The 17,915-nt window shown below is 43.8% G+C and overlaps 2 protein-coding genes across 2 annotated transcripts in view; both read left to right on the top strand.

Annotated features, from left to right (window-relative positions):
* Positions 1 to 364: 364 nt before the first annotated feature.
* On the top strand, positions 365 to 8,638 carry ARL9 (ADP-ribosylation factor-like 9). The gene is made up of 6 exons (XM_012724019.1): positions 365 to 540; positions 639 to 993; positions 1,207 to 1,263; positions 4,622 to 4,784; positions 7,354 to 7,529; positions 8,423 to 8,638. The coding sequence occupies exons 1-6, from the start codon at positions 365 to 367 to the stop codon at positions 8,636 to 8,638; spliced, it is 1,143 nt and encodes a 380-aa protein (XP_012579473.1).
* Positions 8,639 to 12,171: 3,533 nt separating this feature from the next.
* THEGL (theg spermatid protein-like) overlaps positions 12,172 to 17,915 on the top strand; it is a 34,551-nt gene continuing 28,807 nt past the window's right edge. The window contains exons 1-2 of the mRNA XM_004681470.1: positions 12,172 to 12,712; positions 16,665 to 16,716. Of these exons, the coding sequence (XP_004681527.1) occupies positions 12,172 to 12,712; positions 16,665 to 16,716 (593 nt within the window). The remainder of the gene's footprint in view (positions 12,713 to 16,664; positions 16,717 to 17,915) is intronic.

Here is a 17,915-nt window from a genome sequence, read left to right as displayed (position 1 = left end):
GAGCACAGTTTAACAGAATAATAAAAAGAATCAGCCATACACTTTCCAACCAGTTGAAGAAACCTATGGTTCCTTTGCAACGCTGGGAGGGTGGCTAGTTAAACTAATTACTGGGTCTTTGGGGGTAACTTGTATTGGACCGGTATTAACTTGTAGCCCAGATGCTGCCTGGTGCTTTCAGGGGAATTTTTTTTAAGAGAAATACAACCGGAATATAAAATTAAGGAACCGTTTATGTTTATCGTGTTTGTTTTTCCCCTGAAGTATTTTGGATCGTTGCTTCCACACACACCTGTGGAGTTTAGTCGGGATGAAGGTTCGCAGATACGTTTGTGACTTCACTTTCTAGGCTGGCGATTGCAGCATGGAGGCAGCGGCGTCTGGCACCTTAAGCGTCCTCCGGGTCGGAGACACGTGGTTGGGCGGGCTCAGGGGTGCTGCGGAGGAGGTCTCACGCCGTGGTTTGGGCCGCGTGGAAGGCCTTTCTAGGGCAGACCGCCGGCCAGAGAAGAACGCGCCGCTGTGCGTCGTCCGGAGCAGGTGGCACTGGGGACCTTCTTACTACAGAGACGCTTCGTTCCACAGGCTCAGGCTTTCCTAGCTCCAGCGACCCAACCGCTTGGTCCCTCTTCCTCTAGCACCCCCGACTTCCCCGACTCGACTCCCTGCGGTCGCCAGATAGCGAATCCGCGCAGTCCAGGTCGAGCTGCCAGGAGGATGCCAGGCGGTGGAGGGCGCGGCGCGTGGCTGGCGACGGGCGCTGTGACCGTATGTGTGGTCTACGCTGCGTGGACCTACGTCTCAGGCCTGCGCACCCCGGAGGTGCCACACCTGCCTAGACCCCGGGCTGCGGCACCAGCGCGCGGGCGCGCCGGCGAAGGGGAGAAAGCGGGGGCCGGGGAGATGGACAAGGGAAAGGTGAAAAAGGAGAAGGGAAAGGAACCGGAGAAAGTTCGGGAAAGGGGGAAGGATCCGGAGAAAGTGCGGGAAAAGGCAAAGGAAGAGAAGAGGAAGGTAGTGGAGAAGGGAAAGGAACCGGAAAAAGTGTGGGGAAAGGGAAAGGAAGAGAACGGGAAGGAGATAGAAAAGGAGAAACTGAAGGTAAAGGAAAGAGAGACAGGAAAAGAGGAAAAAAGTAAGAGGAAAGAGGATAGAGAGGAAAAGAGCAAAGAGCGAGAGGCAGAAAAAGAGAAGGAACAATTTAAGAGGAAAGAAGAGGAAAAGGACAAGCACATCTTGACAAAGCCCCTACTGGAGCCGCCGGTAAGAGCCCGGGCCCGGACCTCCGCGGCCGTTGTGGGCGTTCAGACCACCGCGCCCGGCCGGCTCTGGTACATCCGAGGCCGGAAGGAACCCGGTCGCGTTTTCGGGTTTTTCAGCTGTGGAAGGAAGGGGGCGTGCCGAGCTCCTTTCCCTGACCCCTCCTACTCCCCCTTAACATCCCTGACTGTGCGGCCCCCTCACATCAGATCTAGTGTGGAGGGAGAAGAGCGCCAAGTTGGCCTTCACCCGGTTGTGCGGGCACCTTCTGACCCGACCCGTGTCCAGAGCTCAGCACTCGCTCACACCCCAGTGACGGCGCAGAAACCTACCCCAGCCTTCCTGCCCTCAGCTCGCATCCGAGTCCTTTCAGTTTCACATGTTCTTGGTGCAAGGGGTGGGGTTCCAGAAAGGTGGGGGTTGGGGGGGGCCAAGTCGGGACTCTAAACCTTTTCTGGGAGCGCTGTGGTTACCACCTCCATTGTTTGCCAGCTACCTAGCAGCCAGCAGGACCGGTCACATTTCTAAGTCTCAAACACCAAACATTGCAGTTACAAAAAGCCAAGTAGTATAATTCCATTAATACGAGATTTTTAATCAAATGATAGAGGCAGATCGTTGCCAGGAGCAGAGGGAAGGGGATATAGGGATTGGAGTCTTATGAATACAGCCTTCCCCCTCCAAAAGATGAAACTTCTTGTCGAGATGCGATGGTGCTGCTGGTCACACAACATAGGAATGTACTTCATACCGTTGGACTATACACTCAAAACGGTCAAGATGATAAATGTTGTGTATTTACCATAATTTTAAAACCGAGGGGGTAGGAATTCAGACATTGTTTGGATCGACTTAATTAAGGCTCCGTGTTCCTGGAATTTTGGACTCAGAATTGCTTTCTGGTTCTAACAATTAGAATTAAGAGATCTGATCTCCGGTAAAATACAGACTGACACGTGTATGTTAAAGGAATACTTTTGACTAAGAACAGTTGATCAGAATCATGCTTCATGCCTGAGTTTTTGATTTACAATCATCTTAAGAGATGATAAACATATTTTAGACAAGTATGTAAGAATGCATGTATTTTAGATGAAAAGTAAGGAAATGTAACAAATTAGTAACTGCAGGATTTCTAGATTGAATGGACTTTTAAGGGCAGCAACATGGTTTGAAAGGGACCTATTTTTTTGCTTAAAATATATATAGACTACACGATGCCATTACTTTCAATATACTAGGAAAGAGAAAATGCTGCCAGCCAGAATATGACATGTAAATAAATATGGGCTATAAAATATGCATTTCAGAGATGTTAAACTATGAAAAAATGCATGTTGTAATTGATGAACTAGGTATCCCCAATAGGGACACTGGCCGAGGTAATGAGGGGTACACAACACCCTGCCACCATTTCTTGGTGCCCCCTTGCTTTAAAATAAGCAATTTAAAACCAATGAATGAAATCTATATCCAGTCCCCCCTTCCTTTCATGCACACTCTTAGGATGACATGAAATTAAGGTGCAGGTGAGAGGGAATGGAGACCAGAGATGGGGCTGGAGATAGGAAATTTCTGTGGGAACACGTTTGCTTCAAGAGCCATCAGGAATTCAATCCAAAACAAATGCACTTTTTCTCATTGTTTTTTACCAGACAGTCTGCATAAATCATGTGTCTACACAAGTCTGTGTATTTGAGCAAAACTTACAACTTCTTACTTTTACAAAAACCTTTAAAAAAAATAAATGAAAGATGGGAAAGACATTCTAATTCTACTTAAGATCGCCTTTTTTGGGGTGTGATTTAAACAGAAATGTGTAAGATTATTGTCATTTCTAAACCCTTGCCATTAAAAAAAGCGACTAATGTTTTGGATGTACAAGAAACTTCTTAGGAGGCTATTTGGGAAATAAAATTGATACCTGTGGGCACTCTGGTTGCATTTTTGCTCACTGATTACTGATTTCATTCAAAGTTTGCACCCTAGAAACGTCCTTCTGAGCATGGGGCACTTTTTCTTTGTCTTCATACTAACCTGCTCTTGTCCCGCAATCATTTGTCCTAACCATGTCTAAGACTGATTTATTCATGGAATACTTCCTTTTGAAGTTTACATCTAATCTAATGGATTTTAATATCAAGCTTAAAAATAAATGCTCTTCTGTCATTGGAAATGGTTTAAGTTTTTATAATCAAACTTTTAAAAATTCATTTTATCATTATATTTACATTTAAAAATATAACAGAGACCCTCCCTGGTGGCGCAGCGGGTTAAAGCACAGCACTAAGAAGCTAAAGTCACTTGCGCATGAGTTAGATCCCTGTCTGCCCTGGAGGAGATCCACGTGGTGTGGCAGACCTCTCCTGACCCCGCCCACTGCTCCCCTCAGCAGTGTACTTCCTCCATCTGCCTGTTCTGTTCCCTGCTCTGTCTCTGGTGAATCCTCTCACCCTCCGTATCTCTATCTCTGGACTGCAGCCCAGTTCTATATGAATAAATAAATCTTAAAAATATATATATATGTGTATATATGTGTGTGTGTGTGTGTATATATATATATATATATATATATATAAAACAGAGGAGGCTCTGCCTGGTGGCACAACTGGTTAAAGCACTACAAGCTAGCCACAGCCGCTTCAGTGCAAGTTCAAGTTTGATCTCCACCCAGGAGGTGATCCACATGGCAGACCTCTCCTAACCACCCCACCCTGCTCCCCTCAGCAGTGTACTTCATCAGTTTGCCTGTTCTGCTCCCCACTCTGTCTCTGGTGAATCCTCCCTTTATCCCTGCACATCTGGTCTGCACCCCATTTCTGTATAAATAAATAAATCTTTTTTAAAAATAAAATAAAAAATATCAGAGGAAACTTATCCTAAAATCTTTTAGTCAAACGGTCCAATTGGGAAGACAAGACAGATTAATATGAGATCTTAGAAGTTTAACTGCTTAGTAATATGGTCTTTACCTGAATCATAAAGGTCCTAAGACCCCAAACAACAAATGGAATTCTGGTGCAATCCCCAATGTACATGAACCCGGGAAGCAAAATGAAATTTGAAAATTGTTGCTATGGCCTGCTGCACCTTCCATAAATCCTACTATATGTCAGTGTAAAATATATATCCCATAGACTGGTCAGGAGTGGGGCAGGAGGATGTGTGAGTAACTTCACATAATTAGTGATCAATTATAAACAAACCAATTGGTACAGTTTGCTCCAGACCTGTTCAATGTTTGATGAAGTGTGTAGTATGGTTTAAAACTCTGCAGATGCTCCTGGCAGACACACCGCCAGGAGTCAGGAAAGCAAGGCCTGCATAGCTAAGGCTTAATGATCTGTCTTTTATTTCATAGGACAAAGACAAGCAGATCCTAGTGTTGGGTCTTGATGGAGCAGGAAAGACTAGTGTCCTCCACTCACTCGCCTTGAACAGAGTCCAGCACAGCATGGCACCCACCCAAGGTTTCAATGAAGTGTGCATCCACACTGAAGACAGCCAGATGGAGTTCTTGGAGAGTAAGCCCTCTTCATTAGTTACGGGGTAGTTGAATTTTGCTTTGCCAGGCATAATTTTAGCAGCAGACAATGTTAAGTATCCTAGGCCAGACATCATGTTAACAGTGCTTGGGCAGCTTTTCCTAGTCTGAGAGCAGAACACATGTGGAGTTTAATACTAGTGGACACTGTAAGGGGAAATCACTTTCAGCTCTTTTTTTTTTTTTCCTTTTTTTTGCAGTAGTGGTGATTAAAGGAAGGTGAGAGGAAAGCTTTGGCATGCCCTCTTCCATCAGCTTCACTCCTTTCATTCTATCTCAAATAGTCAGGCAATTAAAGCAAAAGTGTACGCTTCCTTCTCTGTAACAATTGTAGTCAAGTCCAGCCTCTCCTTGTAACCAAGTGATGGCCAAGTAGCCCTTCCTCCTTAACAATTCTGGAGTCAATCCTCTCTAAACACTGCTTTCCCCAGAGCTGTGTATACTTATACTCTCCTTGCATGACCTCATCAATCCTCTGGGCATTAAATGCCATCTTTATCCTGATGGCTGTCAGATCTATCTATCCAACCCAAACATCTAAACGTCACCTGACATTTATACCTGCATTTATACCTGTCAAATCAGTCTGTCAAACCTCACATGATCCAAAGTGCTTGGTTTATCTCCACATCTGTTCCTTTCCCTATAATACATTGGTCAGTAAGTGGCTCCTTACTCATTAACTCATTTAAGCTAGAAAACATGGAATCCCCCTAGTTTTCTTTTTCTGTATCCCCATCTCGAGTATCCAAGGCTCTGAATTGTTCTACATCTAAAACATCTCACAGAATCATTGGTGATATCCTTTCCTACTACCCCCTGTAAGTCAGACCATCCATTACCTCTTAGATGACTGAACTTTCATTTTTTTCTTTCATCCAGCTGTGAAAAAAATGTTAGTATAAATATTCCTAACTTAAAACTCAGTAGAACTCTCATACTTGAAATAAAATGTGAAGTCTTTAAAAGGTTCTATTGACAGTCTTTTTCCACTATCTCTTTTTTAACCCTCTCATTTTTCTCCAGCCTCTCTGCTCTCATTTCTCTTTTCAAAAGGTCTTGGGGATGCTTCCTATCAGAAATATATTCTGCTGCTCTTTCCTAACCCTTCACTTGATTACTCCCAAACCTCAAGTATTAGATTCAATGGCCCCATCAAATCATTTTTTTCTTAGTATATTCCTCTATTTTCTGTTTCCTTCCTCCATAAGGTTTTTTTAAACATTCAGTATTTTTTTTTTTCATTTATGATCCATCTTCCCAACCAGACATAAAGTTTCACAGGGGCAATTACCATATTTATATTCTTTAATTCAGTATGCATACTCAATCCAACATTGAGTAGATGGCAGATGGAAAGAAAATCTTCTAGGCCACCTGCCCCAATCTATCCTCTTCCCCAAAGAAGAGAAAAATAAGGACAACATATTCCAACTGGAGTGGAAGTTATAAAGACAAGCAAGAAGAAAAATATTACCTTGATTCAGATATATGACATTAAAATTGAGAACATCTACTAACAAAAAGGTGCCACAGCATGAGAAAAATTACATGCAACACATATAGTCAAATATGCAGAGTATCTAGAATACAAAAAGAACGTCTATAAATAAATAAAACAACATAAAAACTTGGGCAGGCATGAATTACATATCACATAAAATGAACAAATTAGTATTAAACATGAAAGCATGCTCATTGTTATCACTAAGCAGAAAAATTCAGACAAGAGTCATGGTGAGTTTTTGTTTTTTTTTAACACTCAGATTAGTAAAAAATAAGAACCCTGATTTTTTTTTTTTAGTAAAGAAAATGGTAGCATTTAATTTTTATAGGCTTGCATATCCACCAGGAGACAAGTGTTTAGAACATAATTGTTTCAAGTAGCAAGGAATGGATTGTACAAAATAGGCATTAGGCCAGATTTAAACTGTGAGCCAACCCCTATCCTAAAAAATTAAAACTAAAGTCACTGTGTATAAACTATTGTCATTAATCAAAAAGCTGCTTCTGAGAAAAAAATCAGCAGAATGAAATAATCCAAAAGCACCTTTTTTCTGAGACAAGTTATTCTGAATCATATTCTTGGTGTAAAATAAGAGGAGAAATTTGTTCTGGGGTCTTGACAAGGGGGAAAAAAATTGTACCAGTGAGACGAGCTTCACTAAATTCAATCCACTGAAAATTTTAGAAAGAGTTTTAACCCAGTACCCTGAACTATTTTAGTTGCCTTCTCCCATTTTCTGGGCTCTCACTAGTAGATGTGGCCATAACTGTTGTTTGCTAAGTGTGACAGGGTCAGGAGACATCCACTGTATATTTGGTGTCTTTCTGCTGATCCTTTGTGCTCCAGAACGAATGGGCCATGGGTGGAGGGGAAATATCACCAACAACTGTTTCCCTAGTAACATGACCCTGGTCCTCTAGCACTGTGGTATTTTATCAGAACACCTGTCCGGTATGGAGAAAGTATCTACTCCTGGCTTTCCTGCCTCCTCAGCTGATGCTTCCTGGCTTTGTGTGTCTTTTTTCTCTGTTATTCACTGTAGTTGGTGGTAGTGAACCTTTCCGTCCCTATTGGGAAATGTACCTGTCCAAGGGATTGCTACTGATCTTTGTGGTGGATTCAGCAGATCACAGCAGATTACCTGAAGCCAAAAAACACCTTCATCAACTTATTGGAACAGATCCAATCCTTCCTCTGGTGGTGTTTGCAAACAAACAGGTAGAAATGTGCAAATGTAAATGGTACTCACTGGTTTTATTAAGACTAGCAGTGTCTATTTTTTTCAAAGATTTATTTACTTACGCATAAAGAAATGAGGTACAGGCCAGAGGTGTGGGGGAGTGAAAGGAATCACCAGAGACAGAGTAAAGAGCAGAACAGGAGAACTGACTGAAATACACTGCTGAAGTTGCAGCAGGCAGATCAGGAGAGGTTTTCTGTGCCATGTGGGCCACCTACTTAGTTGGGGATCAAACTCTGTGCCATAGTGGCTTGGTAGTTTCTGAGTGCTGTACTTTTATCCATTGTGCCACTAAGGAGGGCCCTAGCAGTGTCTACTTTAATAACTATTCAACAATATGCCATATAGTAAATTCACTTTATGGTTACTAGATCTACTGGGTTATGAATTCCTTGAGTTGTATAATCCCAAAAATTTGGTCCAAAATAGTTTGTTCAGTAGAAATAATTGTCACCCAAAAAATCCAAATGCCATCATCAGCAGAATATGTTATGGAGAAAAACCAATTAGAATCAAACTTTTGTTGTTAAAGACAAAAGTAATTGTCTATTGAAACTAGCTTTGGGGAAAATAAAAAGGAAATGAAGAATAAAATTAAAAGCAGATACACTGCACTGTTTAGAAAACTGATGAAGGTATTATACTGACGTAACTTCTTTCTAGAAAATACTTTTTTGATGGTGACTCATAGAAAGCTGATATAATCCTGATGACAGTCTTCATATTCAAACAACCACTAGGATTTTAATCATGAAGTCACTTTACTCAGCTGGAGGTGGGGTCATTAAAACCAACAGAAGAGAATAAAAATATTCCAAAGGATCATAAAATAACCCAATTCTTTTCAATTCTTTTTCCATCCCGGGTAAAGGATCTTGAAACCGCCTATCGCATTACAGATATCCACGAAGCTTTGGCATTATCTGAGGTGGGAAATGACAGGCAGATGTTCTTGTTTGGAACCCAAGTGACTGAGAACGGCTCAGAGATCCCCACCACCATGCAAGATGCCAAAGACCTGATTGCACACTTGGCTGCCGATATCCAGCGAGCAGCTCCTCGCGCGCTGTGCGGGCTGGCCAGCTAGGCCCCGCGCCCTGCCTGTGGGGAAGCAGGCTTGGAAACAAAGGTTTCCACTTTCAAATAAAAAATAAGCCATTTTCTATTTTTTCAATGCACCCCATATACACAAAGATAATGTTAACTGATTGAGAGCATCTTTTTATTTAGGTTTTGATCTGTAAAAAAAAAATGATAACATTGGTAAAACAATGCATTTAGAGGTTTTTAAGCACAAAGATAAAGTGAACATTAGCACGCATTCACCCCACTTGTAGTTTTTCGATAACATGGGATTTACATTCAAATATTTTAATAAATGTGTCTTGTCAAGTATAAACCCAGGTGTCTTTCCTCCAGCTGGATCCATTTAACTCGACAGGGAAAGAAAAATTGGATAGGACAGTAAGAAAAGCGAACACTATCAAACTCACCTAGAAATACAAATTAACAGCACTTGGAAAGATTCAGGAAATTCTTTTAGGAGTCTGTTAGACATGGACTATTGTGGGGGTTTGTTTTTTTAAGTTCTATTATACCCTTTCGTGTAGAGGATCATTTCAGCATGCTTCATGCTCTGGCACTCCACAGGGTGCATTTTGTACACACTGAAAGTTTGTGTTGATCCTGTATCCAGCAGGTGCACTGGCACTGTTTTTTCAACGTCACTTCCTCACTTCATGCCCCTGAGAGATGTTTTAGTAATTCTCAGCTTTTAGAACTTTTTCATTATTATTATTATATCTGTGATAGTGACCTATGACCAGTGATTTTTGGTGTTATTACTGTAATTGTTTGGGGTGCCCACAGGAGACAGTGAAATTAATAAATGCTGTGTATGTTCTCATGGCTCCTCTGATCCCCCATTTCCGTTCCTCTCCTCAGGTTTCCTTATGCCCTAAGACCCAACGATATTGAAATTAGGCCAATTCATAATCCTATAGGGGCCTTTTAAATGTTCAGGTGAAAACATTTCTCACTTTATTTTTTATTATTATTTTAAAAAATTTGATTTATCTATGCATACAAGAACTAGGATAGAGGCCAGAGATGTGTGGGTGTGGCAGGCCAACAGGGGAGGCGTGGGGGGGAGGAGGGAGGAAGGGAGAGAATTCACCAGAGACAGAGTGGGGAGCAGAATAGGCAGATTGATTGAAATACACTGCTGAGGGAAGCAGCAGGCAAGACAGGAGCAGTCCTTGTGGGTCACCTCTCTGACCTGTATGGAACACGCAGCAGTGGCTATGGATAGCTTCACAGTGCTGTGCTTTAACCCCCTGCGCCACCAGGGTGGGCCACTCACTCACTTTAAATCAAAAGCTAGAAATGACTAAGCTTAGTGAGGAAGGCATGTTGAAGGTGGAGATAGGCTGAAAGCTAAACCTTATGAGCCAGTTAACCAGGCTGTGTTGCAAAGGAAACGTTCCTGAAGGAGTTACAGTGCTACTCCAGTGAACGCACGAGTGACAAGAAAGGCAAACAACCTTATTGGTGAGATGGAGATAGTTTCAGTGGCCTGGACAGAAGAGCAAACCAGCCACTACAGTCTTTTAAGTCAAAGCCTGATCTAGAGCAAGGCCCTAACTCTCTTCAGTTCTGTGAATGCTGAGAGATGAGGCAGTTTTATGAGAATGGATCACACAGTGATTCAAGATTTCAACCTCTGTTCCAAGGATTTCCATGAATTTGGCCCTGGGCAAATCCCTTAACCATTTTGTGTCCTTCTTTTGTATCACTCTGGAAAAAAAAAAAAATACTCCACCAAATGTAGTCTACTTCCTGCCCCTAAATGTTGCTTCTATGTGCTAGCTCATGTTTTCTAGTGTGGTCAGAGGCATTCATAAGTTCTTGGATGACACTTTCAGAGGTGTGCCAGGAGTTTTCAGATTGGGTAAAATAACCCTTCCTTGTTAAACCTACTGTTTTCACCTTCTCATTTTAGATTCTACATTTTGACAGCTAGCATGTGGTTAGAGTTTTTCCTTCAGTGAACAATGATTAAGTGCCAAATATGGTGGTCATCGCTTGATGCTGGATATAGTTGAAGTCTGGCTTTGAGATACTCTCTGGCTTGAAAGGGACATATACACTGGGGGAGTTCCAAAGGAAATGGCACACAACTAACATGGGATGGAGTGTCAGCAGATAAGCTACCTGGCTGTCTGTCTTCCAGTCAGGCCTCAGGGCAAGGCATGGTTTACCTTGGAAAATTCAGCTCAATCTGGCCTCACTTGCCAACTTTCCAGGAGTAGCGACAGAAGACTTAGCACTCTTCAAGCGGCTTTCTCCTTTTATTTATTTACTCAGTCCATATCTACATGCCAGAAAATTTGTCAGCACTCTTATTTTAAAAATATTGGAAGTTCAACTTCACCTGTGTGACAAAGTCAAAGTAGGGGGCTCACCGCACTGAAAATCTGGTTTATCAAAGGCAATACGGCAGTTTCTCCATCTCTTGATCCTGCAAACTTCTGCTTGGCTTCATTCTCAGGTTGCCTCTACAAGGGACAGCGGTCAACATCAAGCCTCCCAACATTCACGAAGCTCACAACCCCAAACTAAAGTGGACCCTCTGTATTTATGATTGAGGTCTCATTGGTTTACACTGTTGTGTTCTGAAGTATAGGCCCTCACCCCCCACCTTTCAGGTGTAGTTACTGTAATGCACCTGCCTCCAAAGCAGCCAGAATCCACCATCATCACAATCCACTGTGCTTTCTCCCCAGTTTTTCTCACCCTGCCCCTCTGACTCTGGTAGCCTCAGGTCTATAGTTTTTTTGTTTTTTTTTAAAGATTCATACAGAACTGGGGTACAGGCCAGAGAAGCGGAGGGTGAGAGGATTCTGCAGGTCAGGAGAGGTCTGCCATGCCATGTGGTCTCCTCCGGGGCAGACGGGGGATCGAACTCATGCGGAGGTGGCTTAAGCTTCTTAGTGCAGTGCTTTAACCCGCTGCGCCACCAGGGAGGGCCAGGTCTATAGTTTTTAAGTTTGACATTATCTAGACCTTTGTTTGGGATTTCTATATTCCACATATAAGTGACACCATTCGGTACTTTTCTTTCTTCTTAGTGTCGATTCCTCCCACCACATTCATTCCTATGGTGGAACTAAGAGCCAATCTTAGTGATGGAGGGTCCCCGAATATTGTGGATCTCGGCCTCCCCTCCCAGCATGACTAAGAGACAAAAGACCTACGGTGCCAAGGACGCTCGCTCGGAGCCTTCTCCGAGACCAGGCTCTGCGGAGTGGCGGGTTCTCCTAACAGCCTAGAAGCCGGTGTGCTCTACCCCGGGGTCTCCGTGACCGAGAGCTCCCGAGCCGCCCGGCCCGGAACAGGTGGCGAAAGCGACGCTCCCCCGGCCGCGGGGAGCCAGTCCCCTGGGCAACCCGGGAACGTCAGGCTGGGGGTCCCGGCGCCTCGCGCGGCAGCTGCGTGGGTCTGGGTGGTTTGTGTTGGGGCGTGGGTGTATCCCCCGCCCCTCTCCCACCGCGCAGAGAGTGCCAGGTCCCCGCAGCCCGCAGAGAGCGCCCAGTGCGCGGCGGGAGCGTCCAGGCACCCATGGAGAACCAGGAGTTCTCGGTTACACCAGCTATGTCCGAGGAGGGTGACACACCAGCAGATAGAGCCGCTTATCCTAAAAGCGGCCAGAAGTCCCTAGTACGCAGGATCCTCTACGAGCACAAGCTGGAGGAGCCGGAGGAGCTCGGGGAACCCGAGGAGTCAGAGCAGGGAGACGCGTTCCCCGAGTCTGACGCCTTCCCCGAGATCCAGGAGCCCCCCAAGTCCCAGGACTCCTATGAGACCTACCGGCCCCGCGAGGTCCAGGAGTACTATGAGTCCCAAGAGATCTGCACCCCCGAGGACTCCAGCGAACCCTACGACGACGAGGCCGGAAATCGTCGTGCTCCCTTTGAGCTTCTCGCGTCCAGCAAGCCCAGCTATCTCCCTGACCAGCGCTGCAAGCCCCAAAGGCCCCACGCTCGTTCCCGCCGGCCCCACAAGACCCTAGAAGCAGAATTGCTCCCAGGCATCGCTGCGGTGGTCTCCCCATCTCTGATGACTTGCTTTCCGCGGCGGATTCCTCTAGCCTCCTTGAGCGGTAGGTATTGGGGCCCCTCCAAGGCACTGAACTTTCCTGACCCATCTAGAACTGGAGGAGTCCTGCAGGGAAAGGCTTGATGCAAAACCTCACCCATTAAAAATATATCTATTTGCATATTTATGCTTAAGGAACTGGGGTACAGGCTAGAGTTGCAGAGGTGATGAGAGGATCCTCCAGAGATAGAGTGGGGAGCAGAACAGGCCGATCTACTGAAATACACTGCTGAGGGGAGCAGCGGGAGGGGCAGGAGAAGTCTGCCATGCTTGTGGGTCAGCTCCCTGGCCTGGGATAAAACTCGTGCTGCAGTGGCTTCGGAAAGCTTCCTAATGAGGTGTTTTGACCCATTGCGCCACCACAGGAGAGCCCTTTAAAGGAAGCTGCCTTTGTCTTACTTGCTGCTGTGTAGACACCTGTCATTGTACTTCAAGGGACTTTTATGGGAAATTGAGTCTGGTGATGAGAGCAATGGAATCTCCTGTCTGGCTTCTCTCTACCAGATGCCCTCCTGGCCACCCTTGACTAGCCATTGCCACTAGCTGTTGAAACCCTTTGCATTCCTCTGGACTGCCACTTTGATGATTAAGTCTCCAGTTGCCTCTAGTATTTTGTCTTATCTTCATTCTCTTCCTACTCAACTAAAAAAAAAAAGGAGTCCTTGAAGGGAGGGTGGTTTTGTCAGTGTTTGGCACATGGTAGCGCTTCATACTTGCTATTGCCTTGTGAAGACAATGACAGAAGCATGTGTGGAGACGCATTCAGAGCGTGTGCTAACAACTATCGTGCTCTGTCTTCACAAAGTACATAGGTAACAGAGCTGACAGGACTTTTATATAAACCTTTGCTCTGACCACACCAGCTTTTTTATGACCTCACATTGATGACCCGACTCAAAACAGTGCTTTGTCCACATTGGGCTCTTATCCTGTGGCTGACCACTTGATAAACTTCATGCTCTCCTCATCACCTCTTCATCAGCCTCATCATAGAATGGCCTGTCATTTAAGTCATTCTCTTGCAACATCTCCCACCACCCATTGAATTTTTGACTATTCATCAAAAACTCCAATTTTGCTTAAACCCACTCACCTACCTTCTGCCCACATCTGAGCAGCTGGTTCTTTTTGCACAAAATGACCCAATCATATTTTTTATTTCAGTTTCGTAACCACACATCCTAATAAGACATTCAACACTGTCTAGCAAGACCAATTTTTCCCCCATATTAAGTTAATTCTCCCAGTTTCTGAGATGACTAAGTGACTTCTCTGCAGTCCTCCAAACTTCACACCTGAGTCTTCCCGACAGCTGAACACTAGCTCATATTTTACTGAGAAAAGAGAAGCTGTCAGTCATGGACTCCTTATTTTCTTCCCACTGTTCTGTTGCCTTATGCAAATTTGCACTCATGGATTCTGTCTTTTTCATATTTCAGGGAAAATTGTGCCTCTTCTGTGAAAAACAGAATCCTCCACTTGTGCTTTGTACTTCACTATTGTTCTGAAGAACTTTGTTCTTGAAGTTATGTCCTCTCTTCTCCCACAGCAGCTGTTACGCCATTCTAATGAATCAGTCCCATGAGACACATATACTCCAGAATCTTCCATCTTGAAATACCTTTGAGCCCATATCTTCCTCAGATCCCTCATTCTCCAAACAGCCACAATATTTCTTTTTCTTCCACTGAAGCTATGTCTATGAAGTGTTGTCTGTACTCAAAAATAGCTCCATTTTCCCCCTCAACCCACATTGTTAAGCCTTTTTTCCCCTCACTCCACCAAAACTGATCTAGTTTATCGATAGTCTTTCTCTTACCAATTTTGTCATGTCTGGAGATTTCAGTATCCAAGTGGATGAACCACTTGTCTTCTCAGTTCTTTGACCTCACTTGGAATGATCATGTCCTTAACCTCATCTTAGGTACCCACTTCCCTAACCATTGATAATGGTGCTACTCTCAGTTGCTGTAGCATTTATAGACTTTGTAAAGCACTCTAATCTCTAACCACTCACTTCTTGCCAACCCCCTCTTATCAACGCTTCAGCTCCAAAGGGACTTTGCTCATGGATGCTGCTAACTTCATTATGGATGACTGTCTGTGTCCTTCTATCCTTGTCCTAACTCGTTGTGTGGCCCATGAACACCAAAGGAATCGCTCCCTTGAAAATTTTTTTAGTTCTCTTGCCTCTCCCTCCCTCATTCTTGCTTAATTCAAATTCTGTTCTTGCTTGCATTTGAAAAACACAGTAAGAGAAAGGCAACTGTGATGACTGATCTTAAACTTCGAGCAGGTTCTCAAGAGTTGCTTGGCAATCATACCCCAGCCAGTTCTAACATGGACTCTACCAATCTACTAGCAGCTGTACATGTATACAGTAGTTTTCCCCCTGCTAATAATGAACTGTCCTTGTTCCTGTTAGAGGCCTTTCTCTCAACCTGTATGTAGATATCCTCCTTCTAATTTTAAGTTTCTAGCTTATAGAATTAGCTTTCCTCCATGCCTTCCATCATTATACTTCTACTGAATCAGTCTCATTAGCACATGAGCAAGTAACATCTTTTAGCTTTTAAAACAAGACTCCACCCTGATTGTTATCTGTCACTCTGGATACTGCCTTGTATCTTTTCTTTTTAGAGAAAAGTTCCTCAAAATAGTTCTCTTTAAGTGATTGGTTCCACCGTCCTTTCTCCCCAGTCTCTTCAGAATCCACCTCAAAAAGCTTTCCTCTCTTGTGCTTAGCTGAAGTTGCTCTTGTAGGTCACACTCATCAGTCTTTCCAGATTGTGGTTAATTCATCCTTATCTTACTTATTTAACACGTTCACTTTCTCTTTCTTAGAAGTTTTCTTTACTTGACTTCACATGCCGCTGCCTTCCTCCATGGTCATCCGACCTCACTGACTGTTCCTGACTTGGATTCCTTTCCTGGATTCTCTTCACTCAGGTTCTTTTGGAACTTTCCTTGTTCCCTGGGTAATGTCATCAGTTCCATGTCTTTAATTGGATGCTGGTAACTTCCTAGATTAGCTTCAAAATCTCCCTTGAACTCTGGGGTTTGATACCATTGTCTTTTTAATAGCCCTAATTGAATACCTTAGCAGGTATGTAAAACAATGTCCATAAGTGAACCCTTACACCCACACCCAAACTTGCTCTTCCCCCATGTCCACCAATGGCCTCACCATCCTTCTAGGAGTTTAGGGTCAAAAACCTTAGAATTATGCTTGACACCTGTTTTTTCTTTTAGACCCTCCAAACCATAGCAAATCCTGACTCTGAAATACATCAGCATTTCAGATAGCTGTGACCATTTCTTAACAAGTAGGCCTTCATAATCATAGGAGGCCACTGTCATCTCCTATTAGGTCCACTGCAGTAGCTTCCACTTGTCTCTTGCTTCTGCTCATGTTCCAGTCCCCCTCTCTCCCGTTCATTGTTCATGTAGTAGTGACAGGGATCAGAAAGAGTCTCTGCAGGGCTCCTGCTCTCAGCTCTCTAGTGGGGAATCTCATCCTATGTAGTCTGTAACCTAACGTCCTTTGCAGATCTATAAAGCCCTGTATGAACTACCCCTGCCTGCTTCCCCAGCCCCAGGGCCCACCCTCTCCCACCTTCTCTGCTCACCAGCTGCATGGACCTTCTTGTCCCCCCCCACCCCCAAATTCAAGATTATTTCACCTGTATGTTCCTCTGCTAGGACACTCTTCTTTATGACAGTATACCAGTCTGCCAAGAACTCTTTGGCCCCATCATTTCCTTAAGTGTGTATCTATTTGTTTATTATTTACATTCAGCTCTCAGAAGGCAGAAATTTTTTGTCTTTTCCACTGTTTCATCCTCAATGCCTTGAGCAATGCCTGGAACACGTCAAGATTTGCCAGTTATTCTTTGAGGAAAGAGCTTTTCCTTCAGCCCTTGCCACCAGTTCCAATGGTTCCTTTTCTCTGCTAGGATTGTTAAGGAGAGATAATGCCTTCCTGCAGAGCCTTCAGAACCGGCTATGGTACTTTCTGAGTGCCCAGTAGATATTACCAATAGCAGAAGTAACTTTGACCTCTTACCAACATTTAATATAAATGGCCACTCCCATTTTGAAACATTCCTCCTTCTCTTGGCCTCTATGACATCACAGCCTCCCACTTTAATATCTCATTTTCTAAGCCCTCTCTTTTTCCTTACCTCTGAAGAGTTCCAACTGACCCTTTTTCCTTTCATACATTCCCCCCTCCCCAAGTCATCCTCCCTAAAATCATGGTTTTCAATAGCTCTCATACTGCCACCTGCTAACTTTGATTATTCCAGTTCCGCTTGCTCTTGAGTTCCCACACTTATATACATAAGATATCAGTATCACACAGCTTCCTGGAGCTCTCCCTTTGGATCTCTTAGGCGCCTCAAGTGTAGAATACTTAAAACAGAGTTCTTGACTTTTTTCTGTCTTGTTATTCTCGTACTCTTTCAACTAGATCTTTCCAGAAAACGGCATACAGTTGCTCCAGTAAAAAATAAAGAAAAAGATTATTCCTCTGATTCCTCTTTCTTCACTCTCATATCCAATACATTCCATGCAAATTCTGCTCATCTTCTCTTCAGGACATTTTCTGAATTCCTTTGTTTTTACTGCTAATGGTCATCTCAGTTATGGTCACCTGAATTTCTGCATTCATTTCTTGAACAATCTGCCCATTTCTACTACTGTCCCCTGCAATCTTTTTGTTTCTGCAGCCAGCTTGGGTTTTAAAAAGCACATTGGATCACATCCTTCCCTTCACTGTTGCCTTTCCAGTGACTTCCCCCTCCTCTTAAAATAAGTCCAGACTTCTTACAGGTCGTAGCATGCTGTGAGCTCTCTAGCGCCAACCCCTGTTTCTTTCCCTCCAATTCACTCTGACCCAGGCATATTAGCTTCTGTTCCCTAAAAGGCCAACCCCATATTTACCTCTGCTTTGGAATCTGCAAATTTGCCGTTCTCTCTCCCACATGCTCATTGTTTTTCCAGAATCATCTCATGATTAATTCTCCCATGTTTTTAAAAGATGGGAAAGCCTATTGGTTAGCAGGCTTCCCTGCCCTGCTGCCCAAAGTGGCCCCCAGCCCCCAGAATAATTCAAAAATGTTTCTGAAAAGTCTCCAGACTTTGCATAGAAAATAAAGCTTTAAAACTTCCTATCTTCTAAAATTGTCCTCTAGTTTTCCTTATTA

Source organism: Condylura cristata, unplaced genomic scaffold, assembly GCF_000260355.1.
Source record: "Condylura cristata isolate star-nosed mole 26May11 unplaced genomic scaffold, ConCri1.0 scaffold00012, whole genome shotgun sequence".
Classification (NCBI taxonomy): Eukaryota; Metazoa; Chordata; class Mammalia; order Eulipotyphla; family Talpidae; genus Condylura; species Condylura cristata.
The sequence above is the reverse complement of the archived record's forward strand: the minus strand, read 5'-3'. Positions and strand labels throughout refer to the sequence as shown.

Excerpts from the sequence above, each read along its gene's own strand:
- ARL9 (XM_012724019.1), top strand. The coding sequence starts at position 365 with ATGGAGGCAGCGGCGTCTGGCACCTTAAGCGTCCTCCGGGTCGGAGAC. Across the intron at positions 541-638 it reads CTGTGCGTCGTCCGGAGCAG|CACCCCCGACTTCCCCGACT; the intron begins GTGGCACTGGGG and ends CTCTTCCTCTAG. Across the intron at positions 994-1,206 it reads CGGAGAAAGTGCGGGAAAAG|AGGAAAGAAGAGGAAAAGGA; the intron begins GCAAAGGAAGAG and ends GAACAATTTAAG.